General features: G+C 41.1%; 1 protein-coding gene across 1 annotated transcript; it reads right to left on the bottom strand.

Annotated features, from left to right (window-relative positions):
• Nucleotides 1-13,920: 13,920 nt before the first annotated feature.
• On the bottom strand, nucleotides 13,921-16,117 carry LOC124136877 (uncharacterized protein RT0683-like). Its single transcript, XM_046502901.2, has one exon. It carries the CDS (start codon nucleotides 15,518-15,520, stop codon nucleotides 14,489-14,491), a length of 1,032 nt encoding a protein of 343 aa, XP_046358857.1. The 5' UTR covers nucleotides 15,521-16,117; the 3' UTR covers nucleotides 13,921-14,488.
• Nucleotides 16,118-26,450: the final 10,333 nt, after the last annotated feature.

Genomic DNA, 26,450 nt, shown 5'->3' with positions numbered 1-26,450 from the left:
TAATCTCCAGTGAACTCATACAACGTGAAAGTCTATTCTTAATTTAGTGTAAAAAGTAGAACTAACCAGTTTCAGTGGCTGAGTGGTAAGTGATGTCATTTGTTTGTGACGTCATGGTAACCGATGACAGCATACTTTTTGAAACAATGTTGAAACAAATAAAGCAACAACTGTGGTTCACCTTTCAACACAGACAATAAGAGAATGGCGACCCGATGCAAATATGTTTACGTCCCGAAAATGCTATTTACGTGATGATATTTACCGTTATCATCGTCTAAAGTCTGAACTGTATATAACATTGCGAGCGGCCGTGATCAGTGCCATGTTTTTGGACAACATAGACATTACCTTTCTGTCGCCTACTGTACATATGGAGATTTTGATTTGAAATAAGATATTTTGGAAAAAATGCGTATGAGAAAAAAGCTACCACATGTGAACTAAAACATGGCCGTGCCGTGGGTCCTCTGTTGTAGCTATTCCAGCCCTCGCCCCTTCTCTGCAGTGGGCTAATTGTCTTGGGTGGGACTCCTTCAAGTGTAGTGTTACCACTTAGACGGGTCAGAGAACAAGAGACCTTTGTCGACCAACAATCGTATAGTTTCAAGGAGACATATTCTGTATTAGCGCTTGGAATGAGGGACGGGAGTCTTAGGGAATGCACCAGCTTGGACGTTAATAGGTTTAGGGTACGGGGTTGAGATAATCTGGCGTAATTTCAGTAGATGTTGAAAGCTGATATTTGTCTGGCGGCCAAAGTTCAAGAAGAACAATATACAATGCTTTGTTTGTTTAGTATTAGCACGTGTAATATTAATCTCAATACATCCGATGTAGATTAACATGAAATAAAAGTCAACATTGTTTTTTGTGTAATGATAGCTTATACATATCGTTTACGTATACGATTATGTCTTGCAATTAAGAAGTGTTTATTATTACGGGATTTAGGAATTGAGGGGGCCCACTGTATAAACAATTCATGTAGATTCACCACTTGGGGCGCAATGCGTGGGACTTCAGACAACACCTGGCCAGTTCCAAACACGATTAAACAGTCTTACAATTAAATCATTTGTAATAAACTAAAAAATACCGTTAAACCAAAAAGTCTTGTGAAATCTTAAAAATGACTATTCTGATTCAAAAGATCACGGCTACTGAGTTTTCATTTACACTTATATGGTCTCTATATTTTTCCGGTAAGCGAATCAAAGTGATTTTACTGTTACAGTAAACTACGGTTATAACGAACACGCTTATAACGAACTAACGGATATAACGAACTAACTATTTAGTCCCGATTATTTGCTGTAGCTATGCTGTATATATGCTTATAACGAATTACGGTTATAACGAACTAAAATTAGTAGTCCCTTTGAGTTCGTTATAACCGTAGTTTACTGTATATAGTTTTTTTTTGCACAGACAGTCATCGTGGAGATCCTGCTTGGTGCAACCGAAATGCACAGTCTGCATCCACAGGGGTACGTCTTTGTTTCTGTACATCCATAAATGCAACAAAACCCTTTCCATGATGAAAAGAAATGGAGTGAGTTTGGTTTACTGTCGCATTGAAAAAGTGTTCAGTAATACCATGGCCTTCAAATTCTACGATTCCGACTATTCCATTAGCATGTCATTATGAATTAATGTCAAATAGTGATGCCACCAGGTGTTCTCGAAAAGATGAACGTATCCAACCCAGTCGGTAGCACTATCACAAACACATGCAAAGTCAAGTCAATTGTTCACCTGAAACCAATAAAAATAACAAAAGAACATGCAGGCTCGAATCCAGGAACGTGTCTTGAACAGCCAAATATACACAACAGAGCCACCCAACCTGTATTGCGCGGGGCAGAGCAACATGCACCCATTTATTACCCACACAGATGTATGAAGCCGCCGTTTGAAACACACACTGTTGGAAGCAATACATTACATACTCCCATCATAATAAACATGCCGACATGAATGATATACGTTCCTGCCGCCGATACAAAGGGATGGACCATACAGTTAAGAACTTTGAGTGCACGCTACTGGATCTGGCGCGCACCTGGCACATTGCAACATGCTCTCCGGTGCAGACCGCTAAGCAATCAGCGGGACACTAAAGTGGCCCAGGATCTGTGTCGTCCATTCCATTTAACACTTGTGCATACTTTGTTTTCCAGTCTATGGGTCGAACGGTAAGATAGGCTTTCTTGATTGCAAAATGTGGAATGAAATACACGATGCCTTGTCCCTGACCCCAATCAGCCGAGGGGCGGTCGGGTAGCCTAGTGGTTAAAGCGTTCGCTCGTCACGCCGATGACCCGGGTTCGATTCCCGACATGGGTACTATGTGTAAAGCCCATTTCTGGTGTTCACCGCCGTGATATTGCTGGAATAATGCTAACAACCCGTGAAAAGAAACTCACTCACTCCGAATCAGCCGCATAGTGCTGTTATGTAGACGAAGACCCATAAGGCTGATTCTTAGTGTTCCCATCGTCATGGCTGGAATGTTTCCAGATGCGACGTAAAACAATATTCAATCATTCCCGGTCAGCTGTTTAAGTTTAGAAAGAGCATGGTCACCATTGGAAATTTCAATTACAGAGCACAAAACAAGGGTTGGGGTGTTTAGAAGTGAGCGAGTGAATATTATTTTACGTCGTACCAGCAATTTTAATCTATTCGGGGGATGTTGAGGCATTTGGTACATCTTAGGAATCCATGTAGTGTAGAAAGCAATACACCCAACAAGACTATGTCCCACAATTATATTTCGATTGCATGAAGCCAAGGTTGATTGTTAAAGATAAGTGCATGTTCTCGTTAGCTGGCGGATGTTTTGAAGTATCCAAAATAATATGCCATGACATTTGGAAAGCTGTGGCACTGGATAGTAATAAGTGCCGAAAATACATTTTGTAGCATTTTATCTGCATGTGACTGACAGCTGTGTGCCTGTGTGTTGTGTAATGCTTGTATAACCACGGCTGGATCTATTTCTGGAATGTTACTATAGGAACACGGGGCACAGATATCTGAGTCTTCCATGCAGTTTGCAGAGTTGCGTCCCTTATGCCTACCAGAATCCGATGATAGTCAACAGACCAAACTTCGTTCATCTGGGCTTTCCTCCTTCACTGAGCTGACACCACATGAAATTATTGAAATAATGTTCAAAGTGACGTGTAACCAAATTTACCCACACTCTTAAGAGAAGTGGCGACATGACACCACTAGGGGCCACCCGAACAAGGGTATGTAGTTCGGGGTGAGTGAGTATGGTTTTACGCCGCTTTTAGCAATATTACAGCAATATCATGGCGGGGGACACCAGAAATGGGCTTTACACATTGTACCCATGTCGGGAATCGAATCCAGGTCTTCGGTGTGACGAGCGAACGCTTTAACTATTAGGCTACCCGACCGCCCCGTAGTTCGGGGAATTTCACTTAGTCTAGTACATTCTCCGATATAGCATTTATGCATGGATGGCAATATGTTTAATTTCTCCGCCCTGTTCCAGTGAACGGAGATTGTACACTTGATGGTACGCACATTACATATTTAGGTTAGTTGTGCCACTGTGATAATAAACACAGGAAATTGGATCTTCAGATTATATCTGTTTTATTTTATCCGGTTATATCACTTACCTAAAACTGGGACAGTTTATGTTACCGTCAGTTTCAATGTAAACAATACCAATATTATGAAAACGCATTGAGTTTACAGACAGTTCAGCTGGGATATGTTCAAGATAATCTGATAGACATACACCCAGTTTTTAAAAACAGCGCTGCTGGCGTAGGACAAACATATAGTTTTCATAATTTCACAAAATTATATATCTATTTCTAATTTGTATCAATAATTTGCAGTAATGCCAACTTTCGAGATAAAAGTACAAAATTCTATCGTCAAGTAAAAGAGATTGTGAAATGTAATGTTATCTCGATTTCGAAAAGTGCGGGAAAGTTTTATAAACAAATGTCAAAAAGAAACTATACCCAGTAAAGTGTTTTCAATTTTGATAACTTAAAAAATAAACATAAATTAAGACTTAAATATATGTAATAGATAACCAAATGTATTCGGTGACAAAAGCAGTCTAATTTGACCACTTTTGTGAAAATCGAGCATTTTGCCCAAACGACTTTGGGCTACGTAGACTGATATGAACGTGCAAAAATAACTGTATAAAACTGATGACAAGGCACGTTATGAACACATCAATCAAGAGCACCAAGAAGATATGCCACGTTTAAACGCTATACAGAGGAAGATAGCCGGTATGGTGCAACGGGGAGCCACGCAATAACGTTTCAATGCACCCGTGTCACCATCATCAGATAGATGCAACGTTTACAACAGATAGGACAGACATCAGACAGGCGTAGAAGCTGGAGACCACGGGTGACAACGCCCATTGAAGACCGCCACACCCGGACTCTGCATCTCCGAAACAGCTTCATTACAGCGACGGTAACGACAGCGACGGCACAGAGACACAGGGTCAGTAGACAGACAGTGTATAAGATATCAAGAGAACGCGGTATATGGTATATGGATATAGATATGGTCTCTGGTGGTACAGTGCATTACCCTACCGAGGAGTAATGTTAACAACTCAACACCGACGTATGAGGTTGACATTTGCCAAGCGAGTTCGGCGTTGGCAAGTGCAAGACCATGAACGCGTCATGTTCTCTGATGAGAGTAGATATTGCTTGTACAGAAATGATGGCAGCGAGGATACAGACGAGTAGGTGAAAGTTAAGAGCCAAATTGTGTTCAACAAGTTCAACCATTTGGAGGCGCTAGCGTCATGGTCCGGGGAGGTATCTGTGGTGATGTCAACACGAAGCTCGCTATTATTCAGGGAAACCTGCATGTCCAGAGATATCGGGATGAAGTTTACAAACCCGTTGTGCAATCATTAATTCAGCAACAGCCACGTGCCTTCAACACAGCTAGGGTCACACATAACTTTCTGAACAACAGGAACATTCACGTTTTTCTCTGGACGACATGGTCTACTGACATGAACCCCGTCGAACATTTATGGGATCACCCTGATCGACAGATCGGAAGACGACCAGCGGCACCAGTCAACTGTCAGGAACTGGAACAATGTCTCCTTGAGGAATGGCAGCGGATTACGTCAGTGCGTCGCCGTGTTCTGACGTGCATTAATGCACAGGATGGACATATTCTCAAAAAGTGACGAACACAGTCTGTCTGTTTGTTGTTTAACGCCGCACTCAGCAATGTTCCAGCTATATGACGGCTGTATGTAAATAATCGAGTCTGGACCAGACAATCCAGTGAATGACATCAAGAGAATCGATCCACGCAATTGGGATACGATGACATGCATCAGCCGAGTCTGCCAGACTGACCACCCGATCCCGTTACTCGCCTCTTACGACAAACATTGGTTGCTGAAGAACTATTCTAACCCGAATGTTCACGGGTCGCATTAACTCTTTGTGAATCAAGTATATTTACGTAAAAGACAAAACGCGGCTGCTAATAAGTCAATCATTTATTATCAAAACCGCTCACCATCGTTAAAGGACATATTTTTCAGAATATTTACAACTATATACATAATTACACGCGATGAAATACCACATAAATACAGGTATGAGATACATTATTTTTGTTAAAAAGTATAGCGAGAATAATCGAAATAAAATTAGAAAGTTTTTTTCTGCTTGGGAAGAACACACGTTTATATACAAATACGCTGGGCAAAGTAAAACCCTTTTTCTCTTACTACATATATCTATAATAGCTAAAAAAGGATATTTAAAACAGACAGTGAAATTCCTCTGAAAGAGATGGACAGTGTGGCCTGAGTAAGCTTTAAGAGTGTGAGTGAGTTGGGGTTAACACCGCTTTTAACAGTATTACTGTTATTTCACGGCGTGTCATTCTAATGTGGGAGGAAAGCCCGAAGTGATGCAGGTCTCAGACGTTTACCACTTTGGTGAAACAAACGAGCACGGTTATGGTGCTGACAAACCTAGAAACATAATCCGGGCGAACCGGGATTCGAACCCACAAGCATAGGTTTCTGGCGCGCCCAAGGGACGCAACTCTGCACAGCGAATCGCGGCGCCTTAGACGACTGGGCCACCCGTGCCCCCTAAGCTTTAAGAACTGAGTCAACCATTAGCCTGTCTTTGTTTCTCAGCATGCGTTACACGTCATGCCCAACCCTCGCCTATCCTTTGTTTGTAGGACATTAAAATTGGCATTTCGGGGTCCTGGCACGGCGGTAAAATTGTGTAATTGTACATGTATACATTTGATAATTTTGACCCTAGAGCACACCTATCAAGTTGTCTCAGATAAAAATCGGATAATTAGAATTATTAATGCCTACAATGTTAACTTAAACGAGTGAGGGGACCGCGTGTTTGGGGATATTGAAATATCTCTAAAGGTTTGACATTTTGGCGAGTTGTGCAGCACACGTTTTCCCCACACTTAGCTCACACAGCTCAGCCTTGACAGAAATACGTAACATTTGTTGCATTACTTGAATGCTATATGCGCACATGCTGTTTTCATTGTGTTTTTTCTTAACACCAGAACCAAAGGTGTAAGTTTGAGATGGAGTCGATTAACATGGAGGCGAACAGGCTTGGATAGACTAAAAGATGGGATGGTAGCTTGTCCGTATGCTTGGAGGGATCCAGCACACAGCGAGATAACATTGCAAGGAGATGACTGTTCTTTGTAGATATAGATCTTGAGAATATACCACCGTGTTAGTCTTGCTGATTAGTAGGGGTTTACACCCATGCATGATTCCGCTTTGGGGCGTTAAACGTGTGCCAATTTACATGTGGTATATTAATTACATGTGATTGGACTGGATAATTCTGTTTTAAAGACGGTGATGATTCTCTCGAGGAATGGAATCACGGTACATTTGATGAACAGGAAATTCACTTTAGTTTGATTAGACTCGAAGCTTAATTTTTGTGAACAGGTGTCATTTTGGCCTTTTGCAATTAGTTGGTGTCCAAACCATAGGGTCGGTGGTCAAAACAAAATTTGAAAACTATGTTTTAATGTGATGTTTTGAATAAAGAACAAATTAAGAAGTCAAAGAATTTGGTAAACAAGGGGATTATAATTCGCCGGGGTAAAAAAGTAAACACTTGGATTTGACCAACAATTTTCGAAACGTTACAGTCGGTGGAACACTGCAAGCTTAAGGTCCATAATGAAACTATGATACCCGTATTACATACATCACTATTGAATAGCCATTTAGCCACCATTTGAATTCTTTATTTTGCCAAGCACTTTGTGTAGCATTATCAGATATGGGTATGACTAGTCATGACTACATCATCCCATGACAATTAACAGGAAGAGGAGTGTCTGGTGATTGTAGCAAGAAGTTACATGGATGACCATCTAGGAATACCAAGTACCAGCTGCCCGCTGGTTGTGTTAGTGTGTCATCGTACCCCGGCGGCTTGTGTTGACTGATTGATTTATCGATGATTGTGCGTAAGCTCTACTCTCATTCGTGGCCATCGTGATAACCAATCTCATTTAAAAAATTGATAAAAATAAAACATAATTATGTTTTAATTGTATTGTCCTGATGTGCTGACTGTAGAGTACAGAAGAGCTACACCTGACAGAGCCCAATCCGGCGTTCACACAGCTGGTTCCTAGCTGTTGTCTGTATAAAGAGAGAAATCACCCAAGTAGACGGGAACACCAGCAGAGGCTGAGTCAGAGGATGTTCTTTTATGCCGCAGTCATCAATGCTACAGCTATAACTATATCACGGCGGACTGTAATCAACCGAGCAACCCAGGATAAGGAACTCGGGGTACGATGTCACACAATCAGGCACATACTTTAACGACTTAATTGCCATTTGTCGACTCTTAGACAAACATACGTAGCGATCGTAGCGCTAAGATGATCGTAACTTCCATACTTAACATAAACTTACGACAGTCGTAGCGCTACGATCGCTTTGTAGAATCGGGCCCTGGTTACCTATCTAAAACTTAGTAGTCGTTATAGGCATTTTGTGAGTGAGTGAGTTGGGTTGGGTTTAACGCCGCTTTTAACAGTATTGCAGTTATATCGCGGCGTATCAGCTTAATGTGGGAGGAAAGCCCGAAGTGATGCAGGTCTCCGACGTTTACCACTTCGGTGAAATCCACGAGCACGGGTATGGTGCTGACACACATAGAAACATAATCGGGGTAAATGGGATTTGAACCCACAATCATAGGTTTATACGTGCCCAAGGGACGCAACTCTGCACAGCGAATCGTGGCGCCTTAGACGACCGGGCCACCCTCGACGCCTATAGGCATTTAGAAGATCACGAAAAGGAATATAATGTATAATATAGACGTTGTTATCCACAATACCCCATGTCGTTATCTATAACTTATATATATAATTCAGTATCCACGCAGACAATAAAAGAGGAATACACCCCCATACCCAGGTGTGTGTACCGGAATGATAAAGAGACGATATATGGTTACCGTATATATACTACAAAGACGAGCGTATGTGTGAAATGTTTTAATAAAATGACGACAATCATACGTGTGCATACAAAATTAGTCATGAAATCACAAAGAAAACATATTTTACATTAACATTTAATGATATTTACATGACTAAAAGTGGTGTGGTTCATTGACGACGCCACAGTGTTCACTGATTCGTTTGGAAACACAACACCCTCTGTCGAACGATACTGAATCCGCTCAGCTTATGCTCGCCATTTCGTGTAAGTCCACACCCTACCAAAGCCTCCAGCCAAAGTTCGCGCTGATTCATGCAGCATGTACACGCTCTCGGTACAGGTCACTCTGTATGACATATCAGGCGAATAGGAAAGGATTGAAGCATTGAAGGATTCTAATAGATTTATTGAAAGACGTAATGAAGTTGAACAAAAACATTTTATGTGTGCACCGAAGGATTAAGATAATATATTCGAGTCCTTGCAACCAAGGATTACCATGATTACTGGATATCAAAACTCCAGGGGATTCTGTATACACTCGAATAAACCATCATAGATGTGTTGGTCGAACCTTTGGTCAAAATTGGGGAGCTGCCAGATTATTTCTTTACAATGACAGCAATATCCTCTAGAACGAGACACAATATACTGGCTTGGTGTAGGCAACGACCTCCTCCTATAACACATACTATTCCTGCTCGGTGTATTCGCCCTTTGCTATTGTCCCAGATTGTACTTAACAGAAAACACTATTTTTTTTGTGGATTAACATGGCATTGTGTGTCTTATCGTAAATCTCTAAACATGATTAAAAACAATGTTAAGGTCGAGGGCAATGTTTATGAACACATAATCAATTTGATTGTAGCGTTAACTTATTTCAAATGATAACCTTGCGTAGATAAAATACCTGTATGGCACACGATGACTTGGTTCTTTGTGAGATCTGCACCGTGTCTGGTAGATTGGCCAATAGATGATATCTGTAGTAGATGAGGTGAAATCGCGTCCAAGATTATTGCACTTATATAGCGACATGCATACGTGCGTGCGTGCGAGCGTGCGTGCGTGCGTGCGTGCGTGCGTGAATGAGTGTGCGTGAGTGTGTGTGTGTGTGTGTGTGTGTGTGTGTGTGTGTGTGTGTGTGTGTCTGCTTGTACTAGTCCGGACTAATGCCGATTTTAAAGAGCTAGCCCACTAAGATACCATGACTCAGCTTAACACGAATCCCCAACTCATTCACAGTTTTTGTTTTTTTATTATTTTAGGCGGGGATAGGGGAGGGGTATTGGTGGTGGTTGAGGGTCAGTATCGATGTTTGTGTTTATGAGAGCAGAGGGTGTGCTGGGTGTACAGTTAGAGAGGTCATGATGGTGATGCATGTGTGCGTACGGCGGGTGGATGGGTGGGTTGTATGGAGATTGATGATTGTAAATTAAGGATGTTTGAAAATAAAGGCAGAGTGGTTGTTGCTGGTGAATTCTTAAAACCACTAACGCTGCCTCCACGGGGAATAATTTAGTGCCACCGTGAGCACAAGCGGAGGTCATCACATGAAACCTTGTTATGGAACAATAACAAGTCATCGCCATAATCCCACATCAGAGGTCAGGAGGTCTGGGTCTGACGTGGAAACAGGACGCTAGGTAAATGCCCGAGCACGCGCCAGACCAAGTGACTCCCGCTATCTGTGACCCTCCAGTAGACTCAGCCATCTGTCACACAACCACTGCTGACTGCACATATCAGGGGGACGGGACAATAGGTATGACCCTCATTACATCCAGTGTCCTCTACCAGTCCACGTAGTTATTGTAATATCCTGCCATGGTGTGTGTAGGAATACATTCAGAGATTTTATATATTGTAGCAATCTGACGAGACTATCAGTTAGTCTATGAAAACGTTTCTTTAAACTAACTTTTTTTTCTTCAAAGGAATCTTTCCTCTTTTGCTGTTTTCATGTGGATTCAAGGAAACTAGACTTGGCACAGTTTGATCTAGACTTGCCCAGGCTTTTAGTACTATATATGGCGCAGGACTACATTCTGACGTTAGCAGCGGGTTAGATTTTAGTATTGGGATACGTTGCCATGCATCAACCAAATCAGCGAGCCAGACCACCCGATCCCGTCAGTTGCCGTGTATGACAAACATGGCTTGTTGAAGACCAATTCTAACCTGAAATCTTCGCGGGTGAAATATTGTCGGGGATGTAGTAAAATAAAAACAGTAAAACCTCAGTCGTGTTACTCATAGTTCGAGATAAACGTAGTGTTAATTTTAAACCAAACAGTTACAACATGTCTGCTTACCGATATATAAAGTCGAGTTTAGGTGGATTCACAGCATTGTATATATTCTGGTTATTCCATTAATTTCGCTACCTTCGTTTAAACTCAGCGAAAATGACCCTCGACGTACGACTGAGTGAACAGCGGTTATTTATATATAGTAGGCTGGACTAAGTCTCGCATGCCGTATAGTTCACCAGTGGTGTGAACTCCATGCTGAATACTTGGAATTATTTCTACAACGCCCTGGTAACCGCCACGCCTTTCAGAAAGTATTAATGGTGGGAAGCAAAAACAGGAAATAGTCCAAGTGCATATTTTATGGTTATCAATAAAAGTAATGAAATGATAACAGACTTAAGTGTATATCGCTGAAAATTGGGTTACGCATAACCCTACGCGCCATGGCTGATCGTTGTGTGTTTGCATCTCTGTGTGTGTGGTTTTTGACGTTTAGTACCACAAATAAAGTTTTAAAATATATTATCAACAAAATAAAAAGTAAAGTCAAAAGGATCTAGACTTGTCAAACCATTCTAGACTTGAGTTGGATCTCTAGAGTCTGGGATACAAACTACTAGAGGGTATATGATAGGCGCGTTAGTTGAGAAATTGAAATGAACGTAAAATTGTTGATATATTTGATATAAAGGTTTATGAAGGGTATATTATACATGTACGCCTTGTCGTGTTTAGTGTTAATGAGTGAGTGAACAGTATTTCAGTTATGTTACAGCGTGTAAACTGGATGTGGGGAAACATCCCGTATCGACGCAGATCTTAGACGTTTACCACTTGGATGAATACACGAACACTGGAGTGGTGCTGACAAACCAAAAAATCAGGGTCAATTTGGGATTCGAACCAAGGATCATAGGTTCCTAGACGACTAAGGGGCGCAATTCTGCACAACGCATTTACAGACCGGACACCCGTTCCCTTACATATTAAGTACAGTATATACAAAAGTCATGTAAGTTGGGTATTAACACAGCGAAAGGCAACGGTAGTCTCACTTGATCTGAAATCTCACCTCACATTACTCGTATCCAGCTACAAGTATAATATATGCCTTGAGAAAATGAGCTTTTTCGTTTCTGTTGTAACAGATTAAATGCTCTACTGGCTAGAAGCTAAGGAATTTCACCCGTTTTACCATTTAAATAGCACTGTAACTATGAAATAAAGTGAAACACAATACAGGCAATCTCGTATTTACGTAAAGAAATGATTTTCGCACATCTCTGAGCCTGGTTCCCTGAGGGCTAATAGCCTCCCTCTGCACTTACAAGCCAGATCCCGGCCGCCCATGCTGTGGCGTCAAATAAACACATTATCATATGTTAAAGCTGCTGACTCGCTGACAATCAACGTCGGTACTTGGCAGACAATTACTCAATGTTTAGATGTGATAATTTGTAACTTGTGCCATGTGAACTAGTATTTGATGTGGTGTGCTCATGTGAGTTTGTGTTTATATAACATGTATTAATCGGGTAATGTTAGTGTCTCATAGTCCTTGAACCATATTATTTTCCCTTCAGCTCAGCCCACCACTGGGTTTCTTTCAACTTGAAGTGCACAGTTGAAACTAGACTAACATCTAGTCTCTGAAATCTTATATTACACAATATCCTTCTTGACTCTAAAAAAAATATTTCCTATGCTGATTAAATATATTCCACGGTCATGGTGCAGGACCAAGTTGACACTTGAAAAGATAAATGTAAATGGTTTCATAGACGTTATTTTATTAGGACCAGTGTATCAACAGCTAGTACTTGCTAGATTGTGAGAGACGGGGCAAGCTGGCCTATGGCTACTAAATGTCTCATTAGTTATCTAGTTGTTCACGGCAATTGAACCTTAATCCTCGCCAGTCAACTTTGATGCGTAACTCAATCTGGGAATCAAAATATGCTGACAGATGCAAAATAGTGAACTGCACTAGTTTCCAGACCTGGGAGTCTACCTGGCCGCTGGAGCTATCATCATTCAGGCGTTGGTAAGCTACTTAGACTGGTGCATTAGGAGGTAACGCCAGGGTAACGGCGGTCGAGGGGAGATGTAGAGATTGAAACCACTTGTCACTTGAGATACGTACTCACAACCATCCTTGCACTAGCCGTTCTGGTTAAGTCATCATATTCAAACATGAATGGCGTATGTGTGGTTTGACTTGAAAGAGAAGTGAGTCTTAACAAAGGAGCATTGACGCTTCAGGCGCAGTAGTGTGAAAGATGTGTTAATTGAATCATACATACCGACAAGTATAGGCGGAAAGCCCGAGAACAATTCAAATGGCGTTAAGAATGAACGTTAAACCATTCCAGATGGAAGAGTTATTTCAACATCAGAGGCTGTATGCATACTTTTGCTTGTGTTTTCACATTTGTGGTTTAAATACAAAGTCCCAGGTCACTATATGACATAAACTTGAAACTAGTTACCGTCACTCCATAGACCTAATAAACTGTTGATTCGTGTGTAGGGGTGGCGGGTTCGCAATAGCGTTTACGAAAATCAAACGAACAAAAAAACTTATCTACAGATAATTCTCCTGTAATTATTTGGCCACCGACTATTTGATATTCGGGTGGTGGGGGTGGTGAGAGGGGTTGGGGTTGTAGATTAGTTATCTTTTTTCAAAAAGATATTTTCAAAAAATAAAACTATGAGCCTGTATGTTTAATTTCTGAAAAAACACCTTTGCAACAATGTCATTTTTGTGGCAGACAGATTTTTATCAACATTTTATAGCAAAATACCCCCCCCCCCCCCCCCCCCTCCGAATATCAAATGGTCAGCCCCTTGCATTTTATCGCTGTGCGTGGAAAGGGAACACATTCATTAATGTGTTTCAAATTACTGGTTAAGTAATCTTAAACAGCTTTTGTACAAAACATATATTTATCATTCTGTCCATAAAACAAAAACGTCTAATTATCATGATTGATTGCAAGGAGTCAGCCCTGCCTCTTTAAACATGTGCTTAACACTATACATGTGCTGAGAGGGAAACAAACACGATCCCCTACCTCCGTTTAGTCACACATGCCGATCAACGTAATAATCAAACTCACACATCACCCCGTTAAAAGCATTTATCTTGCAGATAACGTCAGATGTTCAATTCTCACAACCATCTCCGAAGCGACCATGAAGCAGGGGTCTGAAGATAAGAACAGTTTCACATACGGACGTAACTCAATCCCGTTGTCCCAGCTTGCTAGTCAATATTTACCGATGACCTTTGTCACTCTGTTCCTTTGATATGTAATAAGTGTTGACGCTCCTTCACATCGCGATCCGATACACTCAACAAGTAATCCACTGAACGGTTCACCCCGATTAACTCTAGGTCGATCCTTTAAACGTTCTTGTTGCGAACACACGGGCCACAAGTGCTTGTTCTTCCTGTTGGCAGAATATCAGAGGAATGGCATAAATGCTTGTGGGAATAAACAGGCACTTCAGTTTGACATGATAATGTTATAACAAATGGAAAGTCTGCAATGTCGAGTTTTCATTGTACGTTAACAGTCCTGGTCTATTGGCAATAAGTCAAGGTTGGATGAAACAAACACTCGCTGACTATCACATATACACATTTCCACTGTTGTTCAATGATATGAGACAGCGAATGATGACGACTCGATTAAACTTCCTCCTTTTCGTCTAAAAACCAGCTTAGAATGCGGCCGTTAACTCGAAGAGTCTCGTTAACACCTTGACGCACTATAGTCCTGGATACAAAAGGAAACTTGTCCATCAGAAGCGAACATGGCACTGATTTCCTAAATAATGACGGAACTGAATTTTCTCGTCTATGGTCATAAATATTAGATTCACACGTATCTGGATTGTAGTTTTGGTATAAAAAAGATTCTATATCCCGCGGTGCAGGTATTGTCATATCTGCGAATGGGCGCATTTTCAAGGGGAATATGATGTCTTTGTCATACACGAATGTGTCTGAATAAACAGGATCTCCATCCCAAATATGAGTGGAATTTTCCTCGAAAAAACTTATATCCAGAAATGGCCAGTCCCAGGTGTAGCCCCTGATGGGCCTGGACAACACGGAATAGAATTTCCATCTTGTCTTTTGTTTCACGTCCAGAAAATAATGTGGTTTTAGTTGGCTCAGAAGTTTATATACCAGCTGCCTCTCACGCCTTGAAACAATGAAATCTGCGTCATCATCCCAAGGTATGACGTCATGGTGACGATAAGAACCAAGAAGCGTTCCTCCGTACATGAAATAGGTAATATCGTTGTTATACATCACACTAACGAAGCGATGGATGATGGAGGAAAGAAGTCGAGATTCCTTCAAGGTCACCGTTGGTCGAAATGCCTGTAACAGCCTTAATATTTTCTCTCTTTTAAGCAGTAAGTTTCTGTTACCATGAAAACGTTTTGTATCATTAACAAGAGGTATATGTAAGGAATGCGAGAACATTGGAATCTGTCCTGAGGAATGTGGAATGACGTATGGCCCTTCCTGGTGAGCATGTGCATTCTTTTTAGAAGAATGCTCTGGCAGATGCAAGTTAGTTGATGATGCCTTCTCGATCAATTGAATAGAGTTTGCTCTCAGCAGCCATCCTGAATACAAACACACAAAATTGGTGACCGCCACAATAAGAAAATATGTGACAGTCTTCGTCCACCTCAGAGTCCGCATGGCGGATGGTGTGGTCGCTGACACTAGAGGTATGTATGTACACGCAACACTAACTTACTACAGAGGTACTCCACAGGTGTAGACGTACGTTACGGGACAGCCCAGCAGGGGTGCGTCAATTCATCGCCGTCATGACGAGCACAATAATATCCAGTGTGCACATGATAAAGCCTACGATTAATGTCCATCATCTTCCTCCTGCTTCGCGTTCATCGAGCAGGCAGGCACATCTTCCTCTTCTTTCACTTCTCCACTTCAGAATATTCCGCATCTCTATTCATCATATCGGAACATTTTTTTATGTCTGGGAAGCAACTGTCCTCAAACAGAGTAATCCGATTCCATGACATCAAGTTGCGTTTTAAAACAGCATGTCATCTATAAACTACCGTATATAACAGCAGTCATGCTGTAACATCGCTGATAAAACATTAGAGCTGGACATTTTCTAATCTGTCTTCGTGTAACGCAGCATAGGGCAGATCGTATCGGTGTTCATACACTACGACACAACTGATCGCTTACACACGTGCAGACTTCCTCCCGCCCGCCGCTTCCTATCGTCTGCTGTTGTCGGCTGTTTCTGCCACAAGCAGACGACTCTCCCGCCTCGCGCTGGCAGCGGTCACGTGGGGTCCTGCGGTGAGAACATGCACTCGCAAGGGAGATCAGAGGTCACTCAAGGATTGCTGACGAGGAAATAAGATAATTGAGTGATTATTTTCTCAGCATTTGATTGGAGATTTACTATAATTGTGTACAAAGGATCACATTTCGTGATAAAGTTCAGAGGATATTCAGTGTAACACCCATAGTCGTCTCTCCTTCCTTCCATTTCAACGCCGAATTCCCGCATTTCCTGTTTTCTCTCCAAACTTTGAGTTTGACAGTCAAATATTGTTGTTTAAGTTGCATGTTAAAGCGTATTCTCTCCACACTATCAGAAAACAACAGATCGCACGGAGAGACAGAATCGGAGACAGGTAGTCTTCCTATTACAAGGTGGTACATCACTTGCCATGTGTCTAGGAGGGCTATATTTAGTGTCCCATTACCAGTGTGGCAGTTCATCAGTGACAACTCTCTACAGTTACATCCACCCCCCTCCCATCCCTACCCACCCGTAGGAGGTGGGTGAGGTGAAATGGGATTTAACGTCGCGTCAAAGATTATTGCACTTATTATGCACGTGTGTGTGTGTGTGTGTGTGTGTGTGTGTGTGTGTGTGTGTTTGTGTGTGGCTGCTTGTACTAGTCCGTACTGATGCCGATTTGTAGTGCTAGCCAACTGAGATACCATGCCGCAGTTTAACATGAATGCCCCACTCAGACACAGTAAACTGACTCCGAGACGACCAGTCCTTGTGAATGCACGGTATGTTATTTACAACTCTTCAACTCTGCTTCAAACTCAATAATGATAATAACAACAACAACAACAACAACAACAACAACAACAATAACAACAATACACACATAATTCCAGAAACATGACGCAGGACTAGGTGAACCCCCTTGTGGGTGTCCTGCACCGTGTTATAGCTACGTAAAGCGGCGTAAACCTCAACTCACTCACGCACATCAACCAACCGACAGCAGATTGGCGATAGAAGTACTAATATATTTATACGTAACTGACCGACCTTTGGAAAGTCAATTATAAAACATTGCGTTCCCTTTAGTGATTTAGATTATATTGACACTGATGACAAATGTGTAAATTTTATATGAAACTTTACACGAAAAGAATCTTATGTAAATTCGATACCACTGACATACCTCTCATGATGCCACCCTCTCAGTTAACGCCAATATATCAGCAATTTAATCGAATACCCATAAACATGTCTATTTAGAAATATAGTATCTTCCTATAGGGTAAAGATAATTTGCCTCTGAACAATCATTAACATACATCGGCCGAATATCAGTGAGTGCTTAAGACCTACATAACCCCAACCCCTCAGCATGATCATACGCCCGTATACACTGCATTGTATAGGGCCGGGTCAGTTGAATAAAAGTTGCTGGCCTAACACAGAACACAGAACGACGTATCGCATAATTATGTATGATCGACAACCTATATCTGAATGAGGCCAACAGTTATATTCTACCTGTACCGAGGTAGCTAAACTACACACATAGGCAAATACTAACACTAATAGTACATATAAGACAGAAAATAAATAAATAAATAAATAAATAAATAAATAAATAAATAAATAAATAAATAAATAAATAAATGCGGTGATAGACATACTCATATCCTCTCACCCCTTCGCGCACCCAAAGACAAATTAGTCAGCCCTATAATACGTAAAATGACGTCCTCGTCAATCAATTACTTCAAATTGTAACAATCCCCATTCATTACACACAAAGCGAGCCTTATGTCCCCAGTGTTCCACTGCTGCTGCATTGTGTGTAATCATGGATGATTGTTGAACAGGCCAACCCACCACCGTCAGCTACTGTAACACAATAGGACAGTCACCAGCAGATTACTGGTCATGGGGACAGGGGACCCCCTTTCCTGGTAGAGCTGCTGGGGTGTCCGGGTTAAGATGAGTCAAACTGATGAATAGAAACAATCGTTTATCCCGGTTGACTTCCTATTGCGTTAAACTGACACATAGGATGAGGCACACTGTGTTCTCTCTCAATGGACTATGTTTATTTCGTATGGTTTGTCTGAGAGACAGTGATGCACGAACATTTTATTTCTTAGACTGAAGTATCATCTTTGCTTTAACCATTTAACGTTGTCTAAGTTCATTTCCATCCCGATGTTTCACGTATGACAGATTAACTATAGTAATATGAAAGAGTCAGGTGTTTTTTTAACTTTTTTTGAGTAGTATATATGATGTGATTGGAAGTGAAATAAAATAACCAAGTTTATACACCAATAATGATTTTAATTTGTCCTGTGCTTACAAACACCTCTGTTCTGTGCTAACGCCATCTTGCGCCACACATGTAGATATTTAACGACATCAAGATAAGCCTCTGTCTGAGGTCCATCACAGCCGTAGGATGAATAGTATCTGCATCACCTATATCAGGTACAGTTATCACACGGGGGCAGCTGCGACACCACACACATGCACACACAATAAACACACATCACATGCACACATACGGACCACACACATACACACAGGTACTACACACTCACTACACACACATGCACCACAGACACGCTATATACAAACACACACACCTTATACACACATACTACACACACATTAAACACATACACCACACACTTCACACGCTGTACACAACACACGCGGACACAACACACACACACATACTATATACATCACATAGACACACTACACACAAACCCACCTCAAACGCGCAGCCACGACACACATACACACATACACCACACACCCACACACACATTACACCCCCCCCCCCCCCCCCCCACACACACACACACACACACACACACACACTACACACAAACACACACACATTACACACACACACACATTACACACGCAGACACACACGCACGCACGAACGCACGCGTGCACGTGCGCACAATCATATAATAGCCTTTTGGTATTTCATGACGGTGTAATATTAATGACATTTTCAGTTGAATGGTGTGTGAAACATAATAATACACCGTCTAATCTAGTTACATGTAATGGTCGATACTTGCTCTCTTCATAATAAAACCACACATGAGTAAGTTTGTACTGTGAGTCCAAGTGTTTGTCTTCTACTGCTGTGTTTACTTGTGTTAAGCACGACTGAAACTTACACTGCAGACATTCATGATGTCTTCCATACAGGGTAACGAAACAATGTCACACGGTAGAAACCATTCAGAATAACCTGAACATCAGCTAATATGTGAGAAACTCGCAGTTACATTTACCAACGAATTGTGTCTAGCATTTGTTTCTCACGAAGTGGACCTTTGAATGTATACCTTACTGTAACCATCGTGCAATGTCAATTTTCTGACTATTGTCTCGTTATCATGAGATCTACATTACAGCTGGTCGTGATTGAACTTTAAGAAAGATGTTATTAAATATGCATGTGTTTGTGACGAGTGCCACCGGTGGGGCAGGACACACTCACGTTTTCGCAACCACCTGGTATTATCACTATTTGATAGTGATTCATAAACACATGCTCATGTTATAGTGGAAATCGTACAATGGACTCTGCGTTCGGCAAAGAATACTAAGGACTATGGTAAGGGTTCTCTCACATTTAATATTAACGGTAAACGTGCTTCACACACACACACATCTGGGCCATATCTAGGTTAAACCGGTTCGGGTAATTGTCAATGATATAGCGTCCAGTTACCTGTAACGACTGTGAAGCGTTCCTCAGTGGTCATTAGGGTAACCGATACCATATAATTGTAGTTTTTGTAGAATTTGAGCAAGTTGAATAATACGCAATCCATCAAAAGAACATAGATGCGGATAGAGTCTTTTTATCTAAATGAACAAGGCAAATAATCCAGTGACTGACATCATGAGCATCGATCCACGCAAGTAGGATACGATGACATGCATCAACCAAGAAAGCGAGCCTGTCCACCCGATCACGTTAGTCGCCTCTTACGACAAGCATAGTCGCCTGTTACGGCAAGTTTGGGTTGCTGAAGGCCCATTCTACCCCGGATCTTCAGTGGAGTAGTTACATAATAATGAAGCATTAAACACTGCTGGAGAGACATTGCAGTCTAAATGTAGGCTTAACCATCTTGATCTAACTCGCTTCTAGAGATGTTAAGATACCCTACACATATTGGACGTACACACAGCAATAATGCAGTGTCACTTCTTTCTCAACAGTCAAATACATCAAAGTTTAAGTGCTTCAAATCCATGCCGCTATTTAACATAAATCATCACCATTTCAGGCAGATAACAAATTCTCTTCTTCAAAACATAAAGTAATTACAGGCTGAAGTAAAGTCTGCCTCCACCAATTGTGCTCTTCCACATTCCTAAACGAGCTGACACCCTGCTATAGTAACCATTAACAATCAAATACGGATTTATGTGATTGCGGCCATTTCTACGTTAAATAGCATTATTACAGCCGTCCACACCTAAGTAGTAATCCCGCAGCTGGGCGTTACGACGCTGGGCGTCCTGCTCACAGAAGCGGTCAAATGAAGCTGTAGGTCAGGACTGGTCAAGTAGGCCAGATTATGACTCTTCTGACACCTCTGTTCACTGCCGTGGCGATATAAACCACTGTAAGAAGATTGGCTTGTAATAAAGCGTGCTGTGATAATGACTCGGTCGAATAAAACGTGAAAAGAAATGAAGCTTTGTCATATTATTATTTCACTCTCCTGTTTTCTGCTACCGCATTGAATGTTGCTACTGAAATGTGTGCCTTCAAATTCGGGAAGGAATTCTTTAAGCAGGTACATTGTTTTAGACATACGCCATATTCCCGCTAATAACTCACTGGCAGCCACAGAACTGAACAGGCAAATGCGATGCAAGGTATGCTGATTTCAGGGTTTCTACCGAAATGACTTATGACGGTTTGCTCTGCACTTTGCATGCCGTTCAGATAAACATATGTTCTATGCCTATTGGCTCCCACCACAAAGAAACGCCAGAGCAGACAATAAGGAATGGACAGGAATGCCACAAAGTCTGTGATGGTTGCGGAGAGGGTTCACGTTTTCATGCACATTCTATTCTGTTTGACAGAGCCTTTCAGTACTTTACAAAACTACACGTGTGCATCGTGGCATATATCGGAAAAACAAAGTCCTGAACCGATGTTTTAATGTTGCTTAATGAAGTAAACAGTGTTTTCATTTAACAGCAAGTTTATGTCAAATGACATAAGGAAATCTATTTGAATAACTGTTGTGTTGCCGATAAATCAAACAATGTTATTTGATGCGGTCTGTTTATTCCAAGGATTGAAAGTACTCACAACAACCATCCGTCATAAGCCAAAGTCGTTGTTTTCACATCCATCCGAAGGTTGGAATGAAAAAACCGACACTGAACGTCATCATAAACAACATCAACAGAGACTACCACAACTTTGAACCCTGCTACGGTCAATATATTCCGTTCATATATAACTAAAAACATGTTAAAAGAGAAGTTCTGATCACACACAGACGTCACGATTTGTATCGTAGATTCTTTAAAGGAATTTTGTTCGCTAGGTTGTGTGTTTCTCTGACCCGACACACTGGAGTTTACTAATTGCTGTATGTACCTTCAATATTGCTGACGAACAATAAACAGTATGGCAAAAGAGAGTATACACTCATGTTTGATGGTGGCTAAAATGAAACAAACAAGAAATGGTTCTTCGATGGTGATGTATTTGATACGGGTATCATAGCTGAGTTTTGGACCTTACATTTGTACTGTTACGGCGACTGTTTTCAGCATAGTAACGCTTCGATAACGTTTATATTGTAATTTTTGGTTAAGTCCAATTTTCAAGTGTATACTGTCTAGTGCCCAGCAGTCTATCTACAGTAATATTTGGCCATATTCCTTGTATCATTTAGCCAGTGGTCAGCTGATTGTGTTTGGAGTAGGTATGGAGATGATCAGACTGGTCAGTGCAATAACCTTGACCATTCCTGTAGTAAGGAGGGTACATAATATACAGGGGGAAGCTGGATGAAAAACGGTGTGGCAGGAGCACTGGGGTCCTCATCAAACATAGTGAGAGGGATGATTGTGTGGGAGGATTACTGTTCGTGCTGGTTATGTCGATGTCTGAAGACTATTATGAAGAAGAAGAACAATAAGAAGTTTATTCGGTATGATGCAACATGGCCAAGAGTACAATAAATTAAAAAAAAAAGAACAACCTTTGTACATGGACAGGTGGGACAAATGCTATATTATTTCAATAAAATATTTTGTTACATTGAACAGGCAGATTTCATTTCATGATCAGGTATATAGCAATGTTTATTGTTGCTAATAGCTGATTAAATTTGTTCGTGATGGATACATGTACTAGTAACGAGGGATGTAGACTATCATATATCTTGTCTATGACGTGTAGAGGACGCGCATTGTACATGTTTAAGTTTTGAAATAAACCTCCTGCATTTACTATTTGATGAGTGAGGCTCGTAGTATCATTATCGACGTTACAAAAGTACTAAATAACCACCTTTTAATCACAAATATAGACAAGTTCAGACGGAACCACGAAGTAATATCGCCTTAACGATTTGAGGAGTTATAAACGTAATTGGGTTTAACTCTATATGCTTTCCGTGACTGTGTACGCATACCGAGGTCAGCTGTGCTTATATAGAACCAACAGTCAGCCATCGAAGCAAGACACATTCAAGGGGCAAGTTCAAACGCCAACGTTTCATAAACTTTACTGAATTAACTCCTCAGATATCAAGAACCCATTTCCTTTCTGGTTTTTCTAGACATGAGTTCACCGGGGTAAAACATTAAATCTCGTAAACTAGAACACCATTTCCTCTTTATCTCGTTTATTACGATATAACGTTCTTAAAGTCAGTATTGGATTGACACAATGACTTTATGTCGGCAATCCGCTTAAACATTGCCATGTGTTCGATGATCCTGAGGACAGAACGTCTCGTTTTGCCAATGTATGTGTGATAACTAAGTTCCCCCGTGGAGATTAGGTTAGAATGGGTCCCCGGCAAACCTTGCTAGTTGGTTGGTTGGTTGGTTGTTTAACGCCGCACTCAGCAATCTTCCAGCTATATGACGGCGGTCTGTAAATAATCGAGTCTGGACCAGACAACCCAGTGATTGATATCATAAGCATCGATCCACGCAATTGGGATCGATGACATGCATCAACCAAGACAGCGAGCCTGACCACCCGATCCCGTTAGTTGCCTCTTACGACAAGCTTGGGTTGCTGAAGACCTATTCCAACCCTGATGCATGTCCTCGTATCCCAATTGCATGAATGATGCTGATGATGTCAATCACTGGAATGTCTGGTCCAGATTCGATTATTTACAGACCGCCGTCATAGAGCTGGAATACTGCTGAGTGCGGAATTAAACAACAAACAAACAAACAAACAATCGATTATTTACAGGGGCCATAAAGCTGTGAGAGTGCGGCGATAAACAACATAAAAAAACAAATTGAGACATGTGCCATAACTTTTCTTTGAATGAACTAAACAGCTGTTTGCCAATGCCACATTTCGTGTCATTTCTGTTATCAGGGTTATATGTGTTATCAGCCGTTGTTTTATATACAAAGAATTCTCTTATTTCCAATTATTGCACGCAGCTGATGGACGCATGGGGGAGCACACGTGTCATACAGTTCGCGCACCCACTTTACTGATAACATCAGCAGTAGGATGCTGATAGTGACATCGTCATCACAGACATTGTAGTGCACTGCTTGCAACAATGCAGAGGGACAGTGGTACCCAAAGTATGTTGGATATTTGGGCGAGATGAATAGCACCTTTCAAAAAGTACTCTCGTCTAATGTCAATAGCGACACATGCTGCCTACAAACACGGTATATCTCATACCATGGGCAACCCGCAGTGGCAGGCAATTTGTACATTCAAGACAAATGACCACACGTTAACAAATGGCTTGAGTAGCCGATCCATTCATCTTTATATGACAAAACATCTGACGGGAACATTTGGTAAATCTATATGGATGGTATATCATACACGTTGGAGTGTTGAATGAAGATCACGAAGTGCCAGCTTTATGTGAGGGAAAGACCGAAGTGTCGGGTACGGTGCACAAGCATGGGTATGGTGCTGGGAAGAAATTGTAATAAAAAGTAAAAGTACATCCAGTAAAAGATGGAACGAAATAATAAATCCTCGGGTTTAACCATAGACATATCTCGTTCTTGGTTGATGGTTAGTAAGTCAAAAACATTTTTCGTTCATCCTCCTGGAGAGAAAAATGTATGGATGTGTAAAGCGCTGATTTATATTTTTTAGGCTGTATCAGACAAAGCAAACATCCAATACCCACTTTCCAGACATTTAACAAACGGCACTTTGGAAAAGTGTATTATATGTATATAGTACATATATAATACATGTTTATTATCTGGTACATTATTGCTTGATGCATGGTTAAGTGATCAGTTGTATTATATAGTACATGTACATTATACATAATGCTTAAGTGCATTATATGATACATATACATGATAAGGTTTATAGAAAGGGACACAAATACAGGATACCTGGTAAGTGTATTGTGCAAACATGATACATAACTGAGTGATATATATTACAGCTTGGCCCTCACTCTATGAAGGTTCACACTCCAATGAACTCACACAAAATCAAATGTTAAGTGTATTATATGGGTCATGTAAATATTGCACAGTATAAATTATGTACCATGCGATACATTGAGAAAGGACATGTGCATATTAGTTTGTATGCTACGCGGATCCTACAGTTTGCACGTCGGTTTTTCGATTCAACTCAATGAACCGAAAATGTACAGTCAATTCTTAAATGATACTTAGTAAAATGGGTTACGTGGTAGAATAAAGGATGGATTACCTATGGGGTGACTGGTGGAGATTTGATTAATAACATAAAACTTCTGAAATTGCTGTATTGAGTGTATGTCTTGGTTAATCCGAGAGAGTTAACATTTAGTTTTGTTCAAACCATTCTGAAGTTTTGAAGAATTTGATATAAACATGAAATAAGAAGTTAACGTACACACCAATACCTGTGGCCTGTTCATGTGGACGGAGTTCTACCACGTGAAGGCGCCCAACTGACACTGAAGGGGAAGCTGGCTACTTGCTGTGGTATTTGGCAGCTCATTATATGGTAACAGATACTGAAGACAAACACACGAGATACTAGGTTAATGAACAGGTAAGTGTTAAATACTGAATATATTCCACTGTAGAAGAGTAGGTGTCAGGAAGTGCTGTGTTTAGATGGTGTGGAATGACTGAACTACTTAAAGACTGGCCCAACGATAGTCAGGGAAAATACTTACCGATGCCACGAGTGATAGATGATTTGTATTCTGCAAGTACTCTCTGAGCCTATGTTGACTTATACAAGTCATGGTGAATATGTGCTTACTTATATTCTTGATTGCTTATCAAGAATATGAACCGTCAACACCAGAGATTAACCAGTCTTGATTATCGGCCGAAGATGATTTCAGTGGGCGTGAAAGACAAAATCGCGGTGACAGTTCTATGAAAGGATCATTGGAAATCAGTTATGACACCAGGTGTTCGCGAAGAGGGTAAGAGTGTCCTGCCCTACCAGTAGCACCCGTGTCCGAACTAACAAAGTCCGGATTAACGAGGTCTCACTTTATACAAGTACGCCTTCAATGCCGAGATTACATAGTTGTCATGGGAGAAGGGTGATGAATCTGTTACTCGGGCACTGACAAGAATCCCCATAACAATAACACAGATGTGAAAACACAGGGCTCCTGCACTGCATAAGGCGGAATATTTCTTGCCATTATTATACAGAGAAAATATACCGTCAGAAGGCAACAGTAGGATCCTTATAACAACACTGGAGTTGAAGGTATCACCCTGTGACATTTGATAATGATAGACACGTGTGGACGTGTACCAGGGTCAGTGGAAACGCTATAGTAAACACTGCGCCCCTATTGAGTAAGAGGTTACCTACCATTCAGTCTTTACAAGAGTCACCAAGTTCACATATACTGTGGTGAACCCCATGCCTCGGCTTCAGTTGTGCATATTCCGTGGTGTGACAAGACAGGGAGGTGTTTTGTTGGGAACCAGTTTACATTTAAATATAAAACGTCCAGGGAATGTTCAGTTTCGATTATTTTTCGAAACAAATTCCATCTGGCGTAAATGAAGAAATAGCTGTATGACTAAAAAAAGTGATGACACCAGGTGTTCGCGAAAAGGGTAAGCATGTAC

Source organism: Haliotis rufescens, unplaced genomic scaffold (assembly GCF_023055435.1).
Source record: "Haliotis rufescens isolate VD_foot unplaced genomic scaffold, xgHalRufe1.0.p SCAF_1, whole genome shotgun sequence".
Lineage (NCBI taxonomy): Eukaryota > Metazoa > Mollusca > Gastropoda > Lepetellida > Haliotidae > Haliotis > Haliotis rufescens.
The sequence above is the reverse complement of the archived record's forward strand: the minus strand, read 5'-3'. Positions and strand labels throughout refer to the sequence as shown.